The sequence below is a fragment of the Salvia splendens genome, chromosome 10, assembly GCF_004379255.2.
Source record: "Salvia splendens isolate huo1 chromosome 10, SspV2, whole genome shotgun sequence".
NCBI lineage: Eukaryota > Viridiplantae > Streptophyta > Magnoliopsida > Lamiales > Lamiaceae > Salvia > Salvia splendens.
In genome coordinates, this window is record NC_056041.1 from 6964219 (window position 1) to 6982564 (window position 18346).

Genomic DNA, 18346 nt, shown 5'->3' on the forward strand with positions numbered 1-18346 from the left:
AATCATACTTGTCAGATAAAAGGGATAGGGAAGGTGAAGCTAAGCCTACAAGATGGCTCTGTGAAGATCCTGACTGGGGTGAGGTATATTCCAGAAGTGAAGAGGAACCTCATCTCATTGGGAATGTTGGAGCAGAGGGGGTTCACTATATTAATGAGTCAAGGAAAATTGTTTGTGAAATCTGGAGATGCAGTGATGATGGAGGCTGACAGAGAGCATATTCTCTATTATTTGAAGGCTAAGGCTGTTGATGGAGAAAGCAATGCTGTGTCAGATGATTCCCTAATGCTATGGCACAAGAGGCTGGGCCATCCAGCAGAAGGAAGCTTGAAAGAACTCATCAAGAAGGGCCTGATCTCTGGAGATTTCAACAAGATGGACCCCTGTGAGCAGTGTATACTTGGAAAAGCAAAGAAGGCACCCTATCCTACAGGTATTCACTCTTCTACAGCCCCTTTAGACTACATACATAGTGATCTTTGGGGGCCTTCACCGGTGTGTTCAATTGGTGGAGGAAAGTATTATCTAGCTATCATTGATGACTATACAAGGAAGTTGTGGGTATATATTCTTAAGGAAAAATCTGAAACACTCACTAAGTTCAAGATATGGTGTAAGGAGGTGGAGCTAGAGAAAGGAAGGAGTGTTAAATGTTTAAGAACTGACAATGGCTTGGAATTCTTGTCTGCTGAATTTGATATATTTTGCAAAGAGAAGGGTATGAAGAGGCACCGTACTGTTCCTGGTAATCCCCAGCAAAATGGTGTTGTGGAGAGGATGAATAGGACTATCCTAGAGAGGGTGAGGTGCCTGCTTCTTGGTTCTGGTTTGAGCAGCAGGTTCTGGGGAGAGGCGGTGTATACAGCAGCCTATCTCATCAATAAATGCCCATCTACTGCCCTGAAATCTGAAACTCCTGATTACATGTGGTATGGAGCTCATAGTGACTACTCAAAATACAAGGTGTTTGGGTGTGCAGCCTATGCTCATGCTAGGCAAAGTAAGCTTGAAGCTAGGGCTCTGAAATGTATCTTGCTGGGATATCAGAGGGGTGTTAAGGGGTATAGGCTCTGGTGTATTGAGCCTGGTAGGCAGAAGGTGGTGGTGAGTAGGGATGTGGTGTTCTTGGAGGATCAGATGCCCTACTTGAAAGATAAGCTGGACTCCAGTGACTCCAGTGAAGTTGAGAGTGATTTCTTCAAGGTGGAGCCTATGGGAGTTGGCCTAGGAGCAGGTGGAGTCACTGACTCAGAAAATGAACCTGATCCAGAGGGTGATGGTGCTCCAGCTCAAGGTAGAAGAAATGATGAGCCCACAGCAGATCCTACCAGAGAGTACCAGATTGCAAGAGATAGGGGAAGGAGAAATGCAAAGCCTCCTGAGAAATTTGCAGATATGGTCTATTATGCACTGTGTGCTGCTGAGAGTATTGATATTGCTGATCCTCTCACCTATAAAGAGGCCATGAGAAGCAAAGACAGAGAGAGATGGATAGAGGCCATGAATGAAGAAATAGAGTCTTTACTCAAGAACAAAACCTGGATTTTGGTGGACAAATCCAAGCTGAATACAGATGGAAATGAGAGGAAGCTGATCAGTTGCAAGTGGTTGTTTAAAAAGAAGGTAGAGACCACTGATAAAGACAGAATCAGGTTCAAAGCAAGGCTGGTGGCAAGGGGATTTACACAGCAAGAAGGAGTTGACTTCAATGAGGTGTTTGCTCCGGTTGTTAAGCACACTTCTATTAGGATTTTGTTGGCTGTGGTGAATCAGCTAGATTGGGAATTGCAGCAGCTTGAGGTACATGAAGTCAACCAGTGGCTGGGGAATTGTCTTCAATGGCTGGGAAGGTGAATCTGAGGAGGTTGTGCAGGGCTATTGTGATGCAGACTATGCTGCAAACCTGGACAACAGAAAGTCCCAAACAGGTTATCTTTTCACCATGTTTGGAACTGTAATCAGCTGGAAATCAGGTTTGCAAAGTGTTGTTGCTCTCTCAACAACAGAATCAGAGTATATAGCTCTCACTGCAGCTGTACAGGAGAGCTTTTGGATTCAGGGGGTGATTTCTGACTTTGGTTTTGACCAAAAGACAATGGTGATTCATTGTGACAGCAGCTCAGCTATGTGCTTGGCTAAACATCCGGGTTTTCATGAAAGGAGCAAGCACATAGACATAAAGTTGCATTTTATTAGAGATGAGATTGAGAAGGGGAGAGTGAAGGTGATTAAGATTAACACCTTGCACAATCCGGCTGACATGCTAACAAAGTCTCTAGGTAGAGACAAGTTTGATCATTGCAAGAAGTTGATCAATGTGTGTGCAAGAACTGAGATGAGCCCTCAGGTGGAGAATTGTAATAATGGAGTGCTCATTTCAGTTGGAAGAAGAAGGCAGAAGAAGGAAGCTCGGCTTTGAGCTGGAACTAGCCGAGAAGGGAGTTCGGTTTTTGAGCCGAGAAGGGAGTTCGGTTTTGAGCCGAGAAGGGAGTTCGGTCTTGAGCCGAGAAGGAAGAAGCAACCTAGAGAAACTAGCCGTTGGAGCAGCAGTTAGTTAGCTGAGATGTAGCGGTTATTCTTCTTGTTTTCTTGATTCTTGTTGTAGTTAGTTAGTAGCAGTTGCTACTTGATTGTAGAGCTTTAAATAGCTCATAAACCGTGTATGTAGTTAGTAGTTTAATCAATAAAGAGTTTTCCAGTTTCTCTCCAAGATTATCATCTTCAATACTTAAAGTGTGAGTGTGTGTGTTTCTGCATTGTGTGATCTCATACAACAGTGAGTGTGTGTGTGATCTTCTTGAGTGTGTGAAAGCCTTGTGTGTGTAAATCCCAACAGTATCATCCATTTCCTGAAGGAGTCAGTGTACATGAATGTTGTTATAATAAAAGCAAGCTCCCTAACTTAATGGCATTTTACAGCAACCTATTACTGGCTCCAAATCAAACCAAGACTATTGCCAATTAACATAGCAGCAACGTGTAGTTCAACATCATGCCAGAAACGACGAACGTGGACTTCAGAAGAGAGAGAAATATTGGGAGTCTGAAAAGACTTTGATGCAGCAAAAGGAGGTTTTACACCTGAGTCAGAGATGTAATCAGACATGTTCTACACATGGTCTTTGGTGTGGAATTCATCAAACCATACAAAATACACAGGAATCGAATACAAATGACCAAACAACTTCATGACATGGGGTAATTGTACATCAATTTTATCAGACAAGCAAACAAAATACTAGCAAATTTATCCACCACAGTGAACTATGCTTTTCATGCCAATTTGAAGACATTTCATCACCTGTGATTTCTTATACTTTGATCAAGCTAATATACATTCATATATATGTGGAAATAAGCAACCAACCTTATCATTGTGGTTTTTCAGTGTTGTGAATCATGATTGAGTCCTTAACAGTAAGGCATTTAATGTTAAGTGTATCATTGTGGTTTTTCTGTCAAAAGGGAAAATATGTAAGTGTATCTATGTATATAGTAAGGAATTTGCTTTTTATGATTGATACTCATGATTGAGTCCTTAACAGTAAAAGCTCACTAAACAGTAAACATATAGCTGAGAGACACATGGAGGAGCATTAACTTACATCAGACACACTGGAGGTGTTGCAGGATACGACAACCGATCTTATAAATAGTTCAGTGCCAGGAGAAGGCCCTTCAAGATAAAGGATAACACGACGGGGCAGAATTGGCAGTGAGAAGGTTCCTTCTAACTTCTCTCAGTGGTCCATGGAAGCAGAAGCTCTGCTTACAAACAACAGGATCAGAAACTGAGTCATGAAGCAATAGAGCAAACATAAAAAAGATAACTAAGACAGTTACTTTGCAATGAACTTGTAGCTAACTGAAAAGAAATTGCTTTCGAGTCTCAAAGTGGCCAGCACGTCTGTGGCGCCTTGAAGGCTCGACACTCCAACCCAAGCACGGATGGTGTAAATGGAGCCTGCTGAGACTCTATTGGTGATGTCCTGCTCCAGGCCTTGCCAGCATTCTTTACGGTTCGCAACAACAGCAAAACAGCCACTTAGCCCTCGCGGATGAGCAGTTGGTTCTGAAGTGACATAGGCAAAACACCAGTTGGGGTGCCAGTGATGAAGTCCACCTGAAAAATCATGGTTGATTATGATATTGGGAGCAGGTTTTGCAGCAGCAGCCTCGGAGCCAGATTATTACCCAATTTATGATTCAACTTCTGCTAAATAAATTCAAGAAATTTCATCAGTTTGTCTGCAATGAGCTAAAGCTGAAAGGAAGGACATTTGGAAAACAACAATATGCACATACAATAGCATCCAAAGAGTTGCATAGCATACATTTTGCATACACTACTTTAAATATTACGAAGATTTTAAAAGATTACAAATAGGAAAATATGGATTGAGTAACTGTAATGAAATTAATTATGAAATTATAGAATCAATGTAAAAATGGATTAATAATCTTAAGAATAGATTGTACTAAACCGTTAGAAATTAAAATTCAAGAAAAAATTGGAAACCAAAGAAAAAAGGTGCAGATATAAAATGGGACACCAAAGTTAAGATATATAACTGAAGGGATTGTCGTGACACTAATCAGGTCGATGATGTTGTGTGCGTGTTTGCTCTAGTGGTAGAATGATTAGTGTTGCCTCAAATATGCACCTTTTTTTTTGGAGATCCATATACATTCGATTCCAGATACTTGGACTCTCATTACGCTTTCATTCTATTCGTACATAGCAACTCCTCTCCAGCAAAATTATACTACTTATTCAACGCGAAAACATCAAAACTACTAAGCATTGTTTCATTAGAGATGAGAGAAGATTAGACTACGATTGGCGGGATGCGCCAGGCCTGTGCAGTAGTGCAACGCATAGGCGACGCTCGAAAGCCCAGATAGCAAGCTACCTCGACAGGCTTTCCCCCTCAAAAAATAAATTTAATATCGTGTGAACCAATGGTCCACATATCAGATATTAAACTGATAAGAACAGATACTACACTTGATCTTAGCCAAAAGGCCGAGAAAGGTATGAGCTTCTTTGTTCAAGGACCTCAAGTTTTATACTAAGTTTGGAAGCTTATGTTTAGTCTCATATTCGATGTGGGAGAAATATTCAAGACTTTTTTCTTTTCCAGCTTTGAGCATATGCTTTTTATCAATGATTTTTAATTCTCATTTGGAGCACCAGCAACTAGACTAAACAAAAAATAACTCAAAACAAAGTATCATCCATGTCCTGAATCACCACATTGAAAGATAACATTTGCTATTAAACCAAGGTACCACATTAACAAAAGCAAGCAACAAAATAACCCAACACGGTATCTTCCATTTACTTTGTATGATTGACAGATAGCATTAACTTACATCAGGCTGACTGGAGGTGTTGGAGGAGACGACAACCGATCTTATAAATAGATCAAGGCCCTTCTAGATAAAGGACAAGACAACGGGGCAGAATTGGCAGCGAGAAGGAGCCTTCTAGCTTCTCCCAGTGATCTGTGGAAGCGGAAGCACTGCTTACAAAACACAGGATCAGAAAATGAATCATGAAGCAATAGTAAAAAAAAAGGCAACGAAGAGTTATCACTACTTTGCAATGAACTTGTACCTAACTGCAAAGAAATTGCTTTCGAGTCTCAAAGTGGCCAGCACGTCTGTGGCGCCTTGAAGGCTCGACACTCCAACCCAAGCACGGATGGTGTAAATGGAGCCTGCTGAGACTCTATTGGTGATGTCCTGCTCCAGGCCTTGCCAGCATTCTTTACGGTTCGCAACAACAGCAAAACAGCCACTTAGCCCTCGCGGATGAGCAGTTGGTTCTGAAGTGACATAGGCAAAACACCAGTTGGGGTGCCAGTGATGAAGTCCACCTGAAAAATCATGGTTGATTATGATATTGGGAGCAGGTTTTGCAGCAGCAGCCTCGGAGCCAGATTATTACCCAATTTATGATTCAACTTCTGCTAAATAAATTCAAGAAATTTCATCAGTTTGTCTGCAATGAGCTAAAGCTGAAAGGAAGGACATTTGGAAAACAACAATATGCACATACAATAGCATCCAAAGAGTTGCATAGCATACATTTTGCATACACTACTTTAAATATTACGAAGATTTTAAAAGATTACAAATAGGAAAATATGGATTGAGTAACTGTAATGAAATTAATTATGAAATTATAGAATCAATGTAAAAATGGATTAATAATCTTAAGAATAGATTGTACTAAACCGTTAGAAATTAAAATTCAAGAAAAAATTGGAAACCAAAGAAAAAAGGTGCAGATATAAAATGGGACACCAAAGTTAAGATATATAACTGAGGGGATTGTCGTGACACTAATCAGGTCGATGATGTTGTGTGCGTGTTTGCTCTAGTGGTAGAATGATTAGTGTTGCCTCAAATATGCACCTTTTTTTTTGGAGATCCATATACATTCGATTCCAGATACTTGGACTCTCATTACGCTTTCATTCTATTCGTACATAGCAACTCTTCTCCAGCAAAATTATACCACTTATTCAACGCGAAAACATCAAAACTACTAAGCATTGTTTCATTAGAGATGAGAGAAGATTAGACTACGATTGGCGGGATGCGCCAGGCATGTGCAGTAGTGCAACGCATAGGCGACGCTCGAAAGCCCAGATAGCAAGCTACCTCGACAGGCTTTCCCCCCTCAAAAAATAAATTTAATATCGTGTGAACCAATGGTCCACATATCAGATATTAAACTGATAAGAACAGATACTACACTTGATCTTAGCCAAAAGGCCGAGAAAGGTATGAGCTTCTTTGTTCAAGGACCTCAAGTTTTATACTAAGTTTGGAAGCTTATGTTTAGTCTCATATTCGATGTGGGAGAAATATTCAAGACTTTTTTCTTTTCCAGCTTTGAGCATATGCTTTTTATCAATGATTTTTAATTCTCATTTGGAGCACCAGCAACTAGACTAAACAAAAAATAACTCAAAACAAAGTATCATCCATGTCCTGAATCACCACATTGAAAGATAACATTTGCTATTAAACCAAGGTACCACATTAACAAAAGCAAGCAACAAAATAACCCAACACGGTATCTTCCATTTACTTTGTATGATTGACAGATAGCATTAACTTACATCAGGCTGACTGGAGGTGTTGGAGGAGACGACAACCGATCTTATAAATAGATCAAGGCCCTTCTAGATAAATGACAAGACAACGGGGCAGAATTGGCAGCGAGAAGGAGCATTCTAGCTTCTCCCAGTGATCTGTGGAAGCGGAAGCCCTGCTTACAAAACACAGGATCAGATAATGAATCATGAAGCAATAGTAAAAAAAAGGCAACGAAGACAGTTATCACTACTTTGCAATGAACTTGTAGCTAACTGCAAAGAAATTGCTTTCGAGTCTCAAAGTGGCCAGCACAGAGGGTGTAAATGGAGCCTGCAGTGACTCTGTTGGTGATGTCTTGCTCCAGGCCTTGCCAGCATTCTTTACGGTTTGCAACAACAGCCAAATGGCCGCTTAGCTTAGCCGATTTCCCTCGAGAATAAGCAGTTTCTTCTGAAGTGACATAGGCAACACAGCGGTTGATGAAGTCCTCCAGAAAAATCATGGTTCATTATGATGTTGGGAGCAAGTTTTGCAGAGCAGTGATTACATGATTTATGATTCAACTTCTGCTAAATAAATTCATGAAATTTGATCAGTTTGGGCTAAAGATGAAAGGAAGAACATATAGAAAACAACAATATGCAGACACAATAGCATCCAAAACATACATTTTCACAGCTCATTGGTAACAAATCAGTGAACAAAGAAACCAATATTTGGTGTAATTAACTAACTCCACGGAACAAGATGGCCAGTAAAGTCAAACTTCAAAACCAGTATCGATTGACCCCTAAAGCAAAATTAGTTCAGTATATTTATATATATGTGTTTCTCTCACTAGTAAGTTGAAGAGTCGGGATTTTCCAATAAAGCTGTTTAACAACTCTTCGACTTAATTAGGAAAAACAGTCACCTCGGTGAAGAATAGGTCCATCGGCATTGCTTGCTTCTCCATATTGTTCACGCCACCACAGATGGCAGAAGAATAAGGTTGTTCCACAGTAACCAATAAAAAGTTCAGATTTTTACAGGGTTTCAAGTGCTGCATGCCCGCAAATTAAAATCTAATCATTTTGATAACGAAATGAGACCGATTTCGAACTACTATATAGCTCTTGTTAATGGTTATACGAATACTTGGTATGTTTTGTTACCTAATCATATCTTCATATCGAAGGGTTAATTAAAATTGTTCCAATAATACTACCCCTGTCACAAGAGAACATGTATTCTTTCCTTTTTAGTCCGTCACACAATAATATGCAATTTCCAATTAAAAATCTTTTTCACTCTGATGAGGTGGAACTCATTCTCCACTAATAATACTTTAATTATTTTTATCTATATCTATCTCTTACTTTTCTAATTTTGTACTCCCTCCGTCTCACAGTACTCGCACCTTTCCTTTTGGGCACGGAGATTAAGGAATGAGTGATAGACAAAGTCAACAATTACGGCTGTAGGTATAAATTGTTACTAAAAATGGAAAGAGTGCAAATAACTTTGGACGCCCAGAAAGGAAATAAGTGCAAGTAGTGCGGGACGGAGGGAGTATTAAAATTCATACCGAACTCAATATGCATATTCTTTAATGACGGAGGGAGTATTATAAAAAGGTGTTTTTATACAATGCTCCACGCAAGATGATGTTTATACGTCTTAAGCGTAACATGCATGTCTTACATTTAACTGTTCGTAAGGTAAACAAACATATACTATAGGGAGGGTATATGGATTGTGTAAAAGTTACTATAGTAGTTTTGGAGTGACAAATGATATGTCTAATTAATCATAATTTTATACTAAGAGCATTCACAACAGGATAGATCATTTCACTCTTTCACGATTTCTCACCGTCCTCTCAAAAAATAATTCTCCCGTCCCATTATTAAGCCCTTCCAAAAATACTTTCAGCCATTCCACGGCCCTACAATATCATTTAGCCTTCCCAATAGTCCTTCCATTTTAATTCATTTTAATAGAACAATAAAATTGAAGTTATTTGGAGAAAAAAACATAGAAGTTCATGGCGTCGATATCAATGAGAGTTTTGAAAAATCTTCATTGTATTATAATCTTGGAAAACAATACATCGATAAATAAACTTTCACACCTCCCCACTTTCAACTCCCTCTCTCTCGCCGCCGCCTGTCACGCAGGTGCCGACCGGTCGTCGCTGCGTCGCCCGTCATCGTTGCGGGAGGTGAAAGCCTATCACATGGGGAGGGTTGTTCTTGCATGGTTTGAAAGATGATACATACGTGTGTTTTGGTGTCACCACAAAGAGGATGGTGCCAAAGCTGTTCTTCTGTGAAGACATGGTTTGGAGAAAAAATGTGGGTGATGGAGTACGTACTAAGCAAATACTAAACAAGCCCAACAGCAGTAAAGCCCAAGAAAGAGTATCAGTTCGGCATGGCTAAAGAGTATCAGTCCGGCATGACTCAAGAGTTCAGTTCGGCACAACCACAGAGTTCGGCCTCAGCCTACAGCTCGGTAAAAGCCAACCAATCAAACTCTGCTCTCTGGTCGGCATCAAGCTCTACTCTCAGATCGGCAAAAGCTGCTCGGCAATAATTCAGCAGTCCGGTCTCAGTATTCGACCGAACTAGGAAATAGTGGACTCATGCAAGATTTCCACCTCCGCTACACCGACGATCTATTTAGTGGTGTCAAGCAGTCATTAACTCATGCAGGATAGTGGACCCATGCAAGGTCGCCACGACCTCCACGACATCCACTACCTAATAAATGCTGCATGCCACGATCTTGGTTCAATGTATAAATAGAACCTAGGTCAGATAGATAATCTCCTTCTGTTAACTTCTGTTAAGCTCTCTAGAGAGAAAATAGCAAATAGCAAGTCTGTATTGTTAGCTGTAGAAAACAGATCAAGCAATACAACTCTGCCCTCTTTTCTTCCCGTGGACGTAGATTTACCTCAGTAAATCGAACCACGTAAATCTCTGTGTGTTGATCTTCCTTTATTTTTACGAGCATTCATCACCATCAAAAATTCGCAGATTCATCACTGGCGCCGTCTGTGGGAAACAGAGAACCAAATTTGTGATAAAGCGAATTTTTGACCCTTTTTCCACCCCAAAAAAAAAAAAATGCATACCAGATCACACACCACCCATAATACTATTCGTGATAACCGTGAGGAAGCTAGTCCAGCTCGCAGGTCTGAAAAACGGCTTCGGGAGACATCTACCTCCGGTTCTCACGAAGAAGGAACAAGCCACTCCAGGAGTCATCGCACCGAGTCTTCCCAGCAGCCCGATTTAAATGAAGCTGTCAAGCTGTTCTTGGCCGAGAAGCAGGAGGAGTTCTTAACCTTCCTGCAGAAGAGCCAACAGCCGGAGAAGACAACGGCGGATTCTCCCTCCTCATCCAGACATGAAAGTCACTACCGCAGTAGTGACGTGTCTTCCAGGAGAAAGAATCCTCAACCCCGACATGTTCCAGTTCCTCCTCGGTACCGGAACCACAGGAGAACTCCATCTCCTCCGTACCGAAGAGATGTCGGGTTCGCCATGTACGGAGCATTAAAGACTCCGTTCTCGGACGACATCACCCGAACTCCTTTGCCGCGGAACTACCGGACACCGTCAATGACGTATGACGGGCTAGAGGATCCTCATGACTTCTTGGGACGCTATCAATATAATATGGCGAACCAGGGTCTCAATGAGGTCCATATGTGCAAGCTGTTCCCCGAGCTGCTCATCGGGAACGCCAGAAGGTGGTTCGACAGCCTTCCTCAAGGCAGCATTAGATCCTACCGAGATCTAATGGATGCTTTCCACAGGAGGTTCTTTCAGAAAGCAGAAGCCCGGATCACTTCGGCTCAGCTGCTTTCTATACGTCAAGGTCGCGACGAAAAGATCAGCGACTTCCTGACGAGATTCCACAAGGAATGCCTACAAGTAGATAATCTCAATGATCTACTTGTCATTTCGGCATTCCAAAATGGAATCCTGCCCGGAGCTCTCTACAGAAAGCTCGTGGAGTGCGGTCCGCAAACAGCTCAAGAAATGTGGGACATTGCGGACCAGTTTTCCCGTGCGGATGAGGCAGACCGTCGAAAACGGTCTTTAGACAGCTCATCCCGAGGAGACGAAAAGAAGCCCGATCATAGCGATCAGAGGTTTCCTCGCCGAACTCCTTTTGAAAGAATTCAAAGGGCACCGGTACAAGGCAGATTGGGACCACGTCTCAATCCTGAGAAGCCGCCCGCTCAGTTCGCACCCTTAAACAAGTCAAGAGCGGAAATTTTCGAACTACATTCCGATATGTTCGAAAAACCAAGGCGGATGACGAAATCGGCCGCGCGCCGACCTCAGGATCAATTTTGCTCCTTCCATCAAACCCACGGTCACGATACCGAGGAGTGCCGAGATTTGGCTGCAGGTATTGATGTTCTTGTGAAAACAGGAACGTTAAAAAAATACCAAAGCAAGCAGCCGAAAAAGAACAAAAGACAGAGAGGTGCGAACTGCAATCCTCAGGATCCGAAAAGGCATGAGGATCCCGAAGACGACGACGAGCCGCAATATGATGGAGTAATCCTGACTATTGATGCTCTCCCTGCCGGGAAGACTAAGTCGTCCCTAAAAGCAGAACGCAGAGGTTCCAATCAAGAGGAGCCAACACATAAAAGGCTGAAGAAAGACGAAGTGATTACATTTTCAGATGCCGATCCCGTCCCAGCCATCTCTCCTCACCAAGACGCTATTGTCATTCAAGCCGGAGTGGCAAACAAACTGATCCACAGAGTATTTGTGGATACAGGAGCGTCAGTCAGCATTCTTTTTAAAGAATGTTTCGATAAAATGGAAGTGGATCCAGCTCGGCTCAGTCCGGCTCCGCTTCCTCTGAAAAGTTTCGCCCAGGAGGACACCCGCCCTGAAGGTATTATTAGCCTTCCAATCACGGTGGGAAAAGCGCCTACAAGCTCCAATACGATGATCGAGTTCTTTGTGGTGAAAGCTCGGTCCCCGTACAACATCATCCTGGGGAGAGACTGGCTCAACACAGTTCGGGCCGTTTGCTCTACTTATCACCTCACCATCAAGATCCCCACTAAAGGTGGGATAGCGGTCATCCGAGGTGATCAAAAGAGAGCAAAAGAATGTCTGCAGATTGCGCTTAAAAGTGCCGAACAATCAGTTCGGCACCATCAAGCATAGCAATCACAGCAACCGGAGTCAGAGGCAAGCGAGATGACCGAAGTCACTTCAGAGCCGAACTCAATGACCGTTCAGTTATACGAAGATGATCCATCCAGAACGGTCAAGATCGGCTTCGTAGGAACGCCTCTACTCCGGGAAAAGACCATTCTGCTCCTCAAGGAGTACAAAGATGTCTTTGCATGGTCTCCGTTGGACATGACCGGAGTGCCCCCCGAGGTAATCACTCATCGGTTAAATATTGATCCTTCAATCCGGCCAGTAAAACAGAAGCAAAGACTCTTTGCGGCAGAAAGAAGCCAAGTCATCCATGACGAAGTCCGCCAATTACTAAAAGCGGATGTACTATTCGAGGTGAAATATCCTTCTTGGGTGGCCAATCCTGTGATGATCAAGAAAAAAGAAGGAGGATGGCGGATGTGCATAGATTTTACCGATCTAAACAAGCACTGTCCTAAAGATTGCTATCCCCTTCCGAATATAGATAAAAAAGTAGAAGCTTTGATCGGCTTCGAAATTTTCTGTTTTCTTGATTTATACAAAGGATATCACCAAGTGTTGATGGATGAGAGTGACGCTCCGAAAACAGCTTTCATTACCGATTTCGGCATTTTCGCTTATAAAAAGATGCCATTCGGTTTAAAGAATGCCGGAGCCACTTATCAAAGGATGGTAGACAAGCTTTTTCGGCACCTAATCGGGAAACAGGTTGAAGTGTATGTCGACGACATAGTTGTCAAAAGCAAAAGCACTTCGGAGTACGAAGGCAACCTCAAATCCACTCTCGACGTGCTCCGAAAAGCCAACCTCAAACTCAACCCCCAAAAATGTACCTTTTTGGTAGATTCAGGAAAATTTCTGGGTTGTTGGGTTTCAAAGGACGGACTCAAGGCAAATCCCTCAAAAGTTCAAGTCGTTCAGCACATGGCAATGCCGAAGTCCATACATGACGTGCAAAGGCTAACCGGATGTCTAGCCGCACTGAATCGATTCCTTTCCCAAGCAGCCGAAAAGCAACTGCCGTTCTTCAAGGTGTTGAAAAAGGCACCCAAGTTCGAGTGGGGAGCCGAGCAGAAAAAGGCCTTTGACGAGCTCAAAAGTTATCTAGCCGAGCTTCCTATTCTCTCTGCTCCAACCGAAGCCGAAGTAATATTCTTATACTTAGCGGCATCAGATCAAACCATCAGCGCGGTGCTTGTACGAGAAGAAGGCCTAAAGCAGTTTCCCATCTACTTTACAAGCCGAGCATTAAGAGGTCCAGAAACAAGGTATCAACCTCTGGAAAAAATTGCTCTGGCGTTAGTAAATGCAGCAAGGAGACTGCGGCCATACTTCTATGCTCACACGGTATGCGTCTTAACCGATCTGCCTCTTCGGCAAGTTTTGACCAAGCCAGAAGCATCAGGCAGAATCGCCAAATGGGCCATAGAGCTGGGAGAACACTCAATCGAGTACCTACCTCGAAAAGCCATCAAGGGACAAGCCTTGGCAGATTTTCTTACAGAAGCCAAGTTCGATCAAGCAATCCCTGTCATTGCCGAACAGAAAAAGTCTGCCAATGCCGAACTAGCACAGCCCTTGGAATCCGAAGTAGAGCCGCCAGACTGCTGGAGCGGATTCGTAGATGGAGCTTCAAACAAGATGGGAAGTGGAGCTGGTATTTTACTCGTCGCTCCCGACGGACACGAGGTAACCTACTCACTTCGGTTCCTATTCCCCACTACTAATAATGAAGCCGAGTACGAAGCCCTCCTGGCCGGACTCCAGTTAGCGCAAAGTCTGCTCGTCAAATCTCTCAAAGTCCATTGTGATTCACAAGTCATAGTAAATCACATGTTGGGTACAAGTGAAGCTCGTGACGAGAGAATGAAGAAGTATTTGGACAAAGCGCAAAGCATCAGCCGAAGTTTCTCCTATTTTCGGATAATCCGCGTTCCCAGAGCGGAAAATAGCCGAGCAGATACCTTAAGTAAGTTGGCCTCAGATCCGAGCTCAAAGGCGGAAGAATTAATGCATCGAAGCATTGATGAAGCCGAGGTACATTCAGTATCCAGCTCGCCGAACTGGATGACGCCGATCTTGCAGTATCTGGATCAAGGACAATTGCCCGAGGATAAGAGAGAAGCTCGGAAGATCACGTGCCGAGCACTTCGGTACGAACTTCATGAAGGAGTCCTCTTTAGAAAGTCTTACTTCCAGCCGTTATTGCGGTGCGTAGGACCAGAAGAGACGGACTACATCCTCAGAGAAGTTCATGAAGGATCGTGCGGCAGCCACATCGGAGCTAGAGCTTTAGCTAAAAAAGTTCTAAGATGGGGATATTATTGGCCAACCTTGGTACAAGAAGCAGTGCAGCTCGTCAAGACCTGCCCGAAGTGCCAAATCCATGCAAATATCCCAAGGATGATCCACTATGCAGAGCCCTTGGCCTTTCATGCAATGGGGCATAGACATAGTGGGACCACTTCCTCAAGCTCCTCGGCAAATGAAATTCCTAATCGTTGCCGTGGACTACTTTACGAAGTGGGTGGAAGCTGAACCATTAGCTACGATAACGAGCTCGAAGGCATTGGATTTCGTCTGGAAGAACATAGTGTGCCGATTTGGCATACCCCACATCCTCATCTCGGATAACGGGACTCAGTTCACCGACAAGACGTTCAAGAATTGGTGCCAAGAGCTGAATATTCAACAGCGGTTCACTTCGGTCTCTCATCCACAAGCAAACGGACAAACGGAGGTAACAAATCGTATCCTGGTGAAAGGGTTAAAAGCTCGGTTAGAACAAGCCAAAGGACAATGGGTAGAAAATCTCCCTCAAGTCCTATGGTCCTACCGAACTACACCCACAACCTCCAACGGTGAAACTCCGTACAGTCTGGTATACGGCACTGAAGCCGTGATTCCGGTGGAGATCGGCGTACCCAGTCCCCGAACTCTAAATTTCTCCTCAGAAATGAATGACGACGGACTGAGAGCCGAGCTAGATCTTGCCGAAGAAAGAAGAGAATTGGCATGCATAAAAGCAGCCAAGTACAAGGAGCAAGTAGCCCGGTATTACAACCAAAGGGTGAAGAAGCTGCAATTTCAAGTGGGAGATCTCGTCCTGAGAAACAACGAAGTAAGCCGAGCAGAAAAGCTGGGCAAGCTCGAACCCACATGGGAAGGTCCGTATCGGGTGTCAGAAGTCCTCGGCAAAGGGTCTTACAAATTGGCTCACATGTCAGGAGAACAGGTACCCCGAACATGGCACATTTCCAACCTCAAAAAGTTCCATTTGTAAGAGACAGTCCGGTCAGTCAGTCTTGAGTCCTGTTTGCTCAATGTGCTTTATTTTGTTTGCTTGGTCTTTATTTGTCTCTGTGCGTTTTGTCTGTGTGTTTTGTCTGTCTCTGTGTATGTCGTCTCTTACAAATGTTACTGAGGTATCTTGTTCTTCGAAGGCTGATCCCCTTCTTAGAACATATACAAGCAACGATTGTGAGTCAAAGCTTCTACAGAAGATACAAGACCACAATTCAGCTTAAACAAGCAGTTCGTCTGAAACGAACTGCAATAAGCCAACGATTGTGAAGTCCAAGCTTCTAAAGAGGATACAAGACCACAATTCAGCTTAAGAATCAAGCACTTCGTCTGAAACGAACTGCAACAAAAGTCTGATTCTCGCGATAAAACTTGCCTGAATTAGGACTAGGGAAAGTCCGATCCACGCGATAAAACTCGCCGAATTAGGACAAGGGAAAGTCCGATCCCCAAATTAGGACAACGGAAAGTTCGATCCGAGCGATAAAACTCGCCAAATTAGGACACAAACCAAGTCCGGTCAAAGAAGAGTTCACTTCATCAGACCGAGGACAAACATCAACTTACCCCGTACCTTTATCCAGAATGCCGAAGTGATTCACTTCACTTTTCGGGGGGGGTAGTGATGGAGTACGTACTAAGCAAATACTAAACAAGCCCAACAGCAGTAAAGCCCAAGAAAGAGTATCAGTTCGGCATGGCTAAAGAGTATCAGTCCGGCATGACTCAAGAGTTCAGTTCGGCACAACCACAGAGTTCGGCCTCAGCCTACAGCTCGGTAAAAGCCAACCAATCAAACTCTGCTCTCTGGTCGGCATCAAGCTCTACTCTCAGATCGGCAAAAGCTGCTCGGCAATAATTCAGCAGTCCGGTCTCAGTATTCGACCGAACTAGGAAATAGTGGACTCATGCAAGATTTCCACCTCCGCTACACCGACGATCTATTTAGTGGTGTCAAGCAGTCATTAACTCATGCAGGATAGTGGACCCATGCAAGGTCGCCACGACCTCCACGACATCCACTACCTAATAAATGCTGCATGCCACGATCTTGGTTCAATGTATAAATAGAACCTAGGTCAGATAGATAATCTCCTTCTGTTAACTTCTGTTAAGCTCTCTAGAGAGAAAATAGCAAATAGCAAGTCTGTATTGTTAGCTGTAGAAAACAGATCAAGCAATACAACTCTGCCCTCTTTTCTTCCCGTGGACGTAGATTTACCTCAGTAAATCGAACCACGTAAATCTCTGTGTGTTGATCTTCCTTTATTTTTACGAGCATTCATCACCATCAAAAATTCGCAGATTCATCAGTGGGCATTCAAGAATGAAGCGTGGTTGTTCGGAAAGTGTCATAATTCCTATTGCAAAGATTATTATCTCATAATGTGTAAATGAACATTTAAATATCCATTTAACTATACTTGTATTTGGGATAATAAAAAAATAAAAAATAAACTTTCACAAATAAAATACTCCACAAATTAAGATACAGAATATTTTTACAATTATAATTAGCTGACTAAAAATTTAATTCTAGTAATATTTTACCCATAATTAATTAGTCAAGATCCTAATTTCCTCCAAATTATCCTCCTTTTCCAAACAAAAACACAGAAAACAAAATTTCGAAAATCCAATCTGAACAACCATTTTCCCATCAACAATGACCGAATCACCGGCAAAATCCGACAGCGGCGGCAAAGCCCGCACTAAATGGGGCGACCCCTTCAGCAAGGGGCGCGCGGCCGTGGAGTCCCTCGCCGCCATCCTCCGCTACTTCCCCCCTCACCTGTCCTCCTCCGAGACCCCCGCCACGTCCCTCCTCCACGACCCCGACGTGGCCACCCAGATCTCCACCCTCCTCCGGCGCCCCGACTCCGGCGCCGTGAACGATAACCTCTGCGCGTGGCTGTACGACACCTTCCACTCCGCCGACCCCCACCTCCAGCTCGTGGTCCTCCGCTTCCTCCCCACCCTCGCCGGCGTCTACCTCACCCGCGCCGCCCTCAGCAAGCCCCTCCCCGGCTTTGAGTCCGTCCTCCTCGCCATCTACGCCCACGAGACCTCCTCCCGCGGCGGCCTCGCCTCCACCGTCTCCGTCCCCGACCTCGCCCACCCCAGCGTCTACCACGAGAACAAAACCCACCCCGCCAAGCACGCCTCCACCGAGCTCCACCTCGCCGTCATCACGCCCGTCCTCGAGCCCCACGGCACCGTCCGCTCCACGCGCCGCGCCAAGATCGTTGGCGTCGCGCTCGAGCTCTACTACAGCAGGGTCTCCCTCCTCCCCGTCGGCTCCAAGCTCGACTTCTGCGAGTTCTGCAGGGTGTGGTCGGGCTGCGACGCCGAGAGGGCGGACGGGAAGCGGGGCCGGATCGGCCTGCCGTGGGAGCTCATGCAGCCGATTCTCAGGATATTGGGGCATTGTTTGTTCCGCCCGGCTAAGAACTATGATTTGTTTCACGCGGCTTTCGCGGCTTGCCAGTGCATGAGCGCTAGGGCGCAGCATGATATGAATGCGAAGGCCATGCTGGCCACGGCTAGCCTTGTTAAGCTGGCTCAGATGGCTACGGATCCGCATGCTGACATTGATCATACCGAGCTACCCGTTACTAATGAAATATCGGTTTAGGAGTTTATCTTGCTTTTATTTAGGGTATGGAATTAGGTGGAGGGATTTTTTTCTTAATCTTTATTACTACAAGTTAGACCACTAAGATCTTGGTTGACGGATA

The 18346-nt window shown here is 44.0% G+C and overlaps 2 protein-coding genes and 2 non-coding genes across 26 annotated transcripts; 1 reads left to right on the forward strand and 3 right to left on the reverse strand.

Annotated features, from left to right (window-relative positions):
* Positions 1 to 2819: 2819 nt before the first annotated feature.
* Positions 2820 to 7382, reverse strand: LOC121750995 (endo-1,4-beta-xylanase 1-like). 23 transcript variants are annotated; one of them, XR_006039975.1, is made up of 8 exons: positions 7137 to 7203; positions 5954 to 5975; positions 5621 to 5882; positions 5377 to 5525; positions 3844 to 4213; positions 3606 to 3765; positions 3368 to 3455; positions 2820 to 3081 (listed from the first exon to the last, which is right to left on the reverse strand). XR_006039975.1 is itself a non-coding variant. In XM_042145701.1 (3 exons), exons 1-3 carry the CDS (start codon positions 4714 to 4716, stop codon positions 3741 to 3743), a joined length of 357 nt encoding a protein of 118 aa, XP_042001635.1. In that variant the 5' UTR covers positions 4717 to 5355; the 3' UTR covers positions 3606 to 3740. The 23 variants fall into 23 exon arrangements, 1 of the variants encoding a protein (XP_042001635.1); XR_006039977.1 differs by having other exon boundaries at positions 5954 to 5972; positions 7137 to 7194; XR_006039976.1 differs by lacking the exon at positions 7137 to 7203 and adding an exon at positions 6424 to 7115 and having other exon boundaries at positions 5954 to 5972.
* Positions 4844 to 5039, reverse strand: LOC121753438. The gene has a single exon (XR_006040416.1). It is a non-coding gene; the product is annotated as a U2 spliceosomal RNA (small nuclear RNA).
* Positions 6603 to 6799, reverse strand: LOC121753439. The gene has a single exon (XR_006040417.1). It is a non-coding gene; the product is annotated as a U2 spliceosomal RNA (small nuclear RNA).
* Positions 7383 to 17243: 9861 nt separating the features above from the next.
* On the forward strand, positions 17244 to 18339 carry LOC121750942. Its single transcript, XM_042145607.1, has one exon. It carries the CDS (start codon positions 17275 to 17277, stop codon positions 18241 to 18243), a length of 969 nt encoding a protein of 322 aa, XP_042001541.1. The 5' UTR covers positions 17244 to 17274; the 3' UTR covers positions 18244 to 18339.
* The last annotated feature ends 7 nt before the right edge of the window (positions 18340 to 18346 follow it).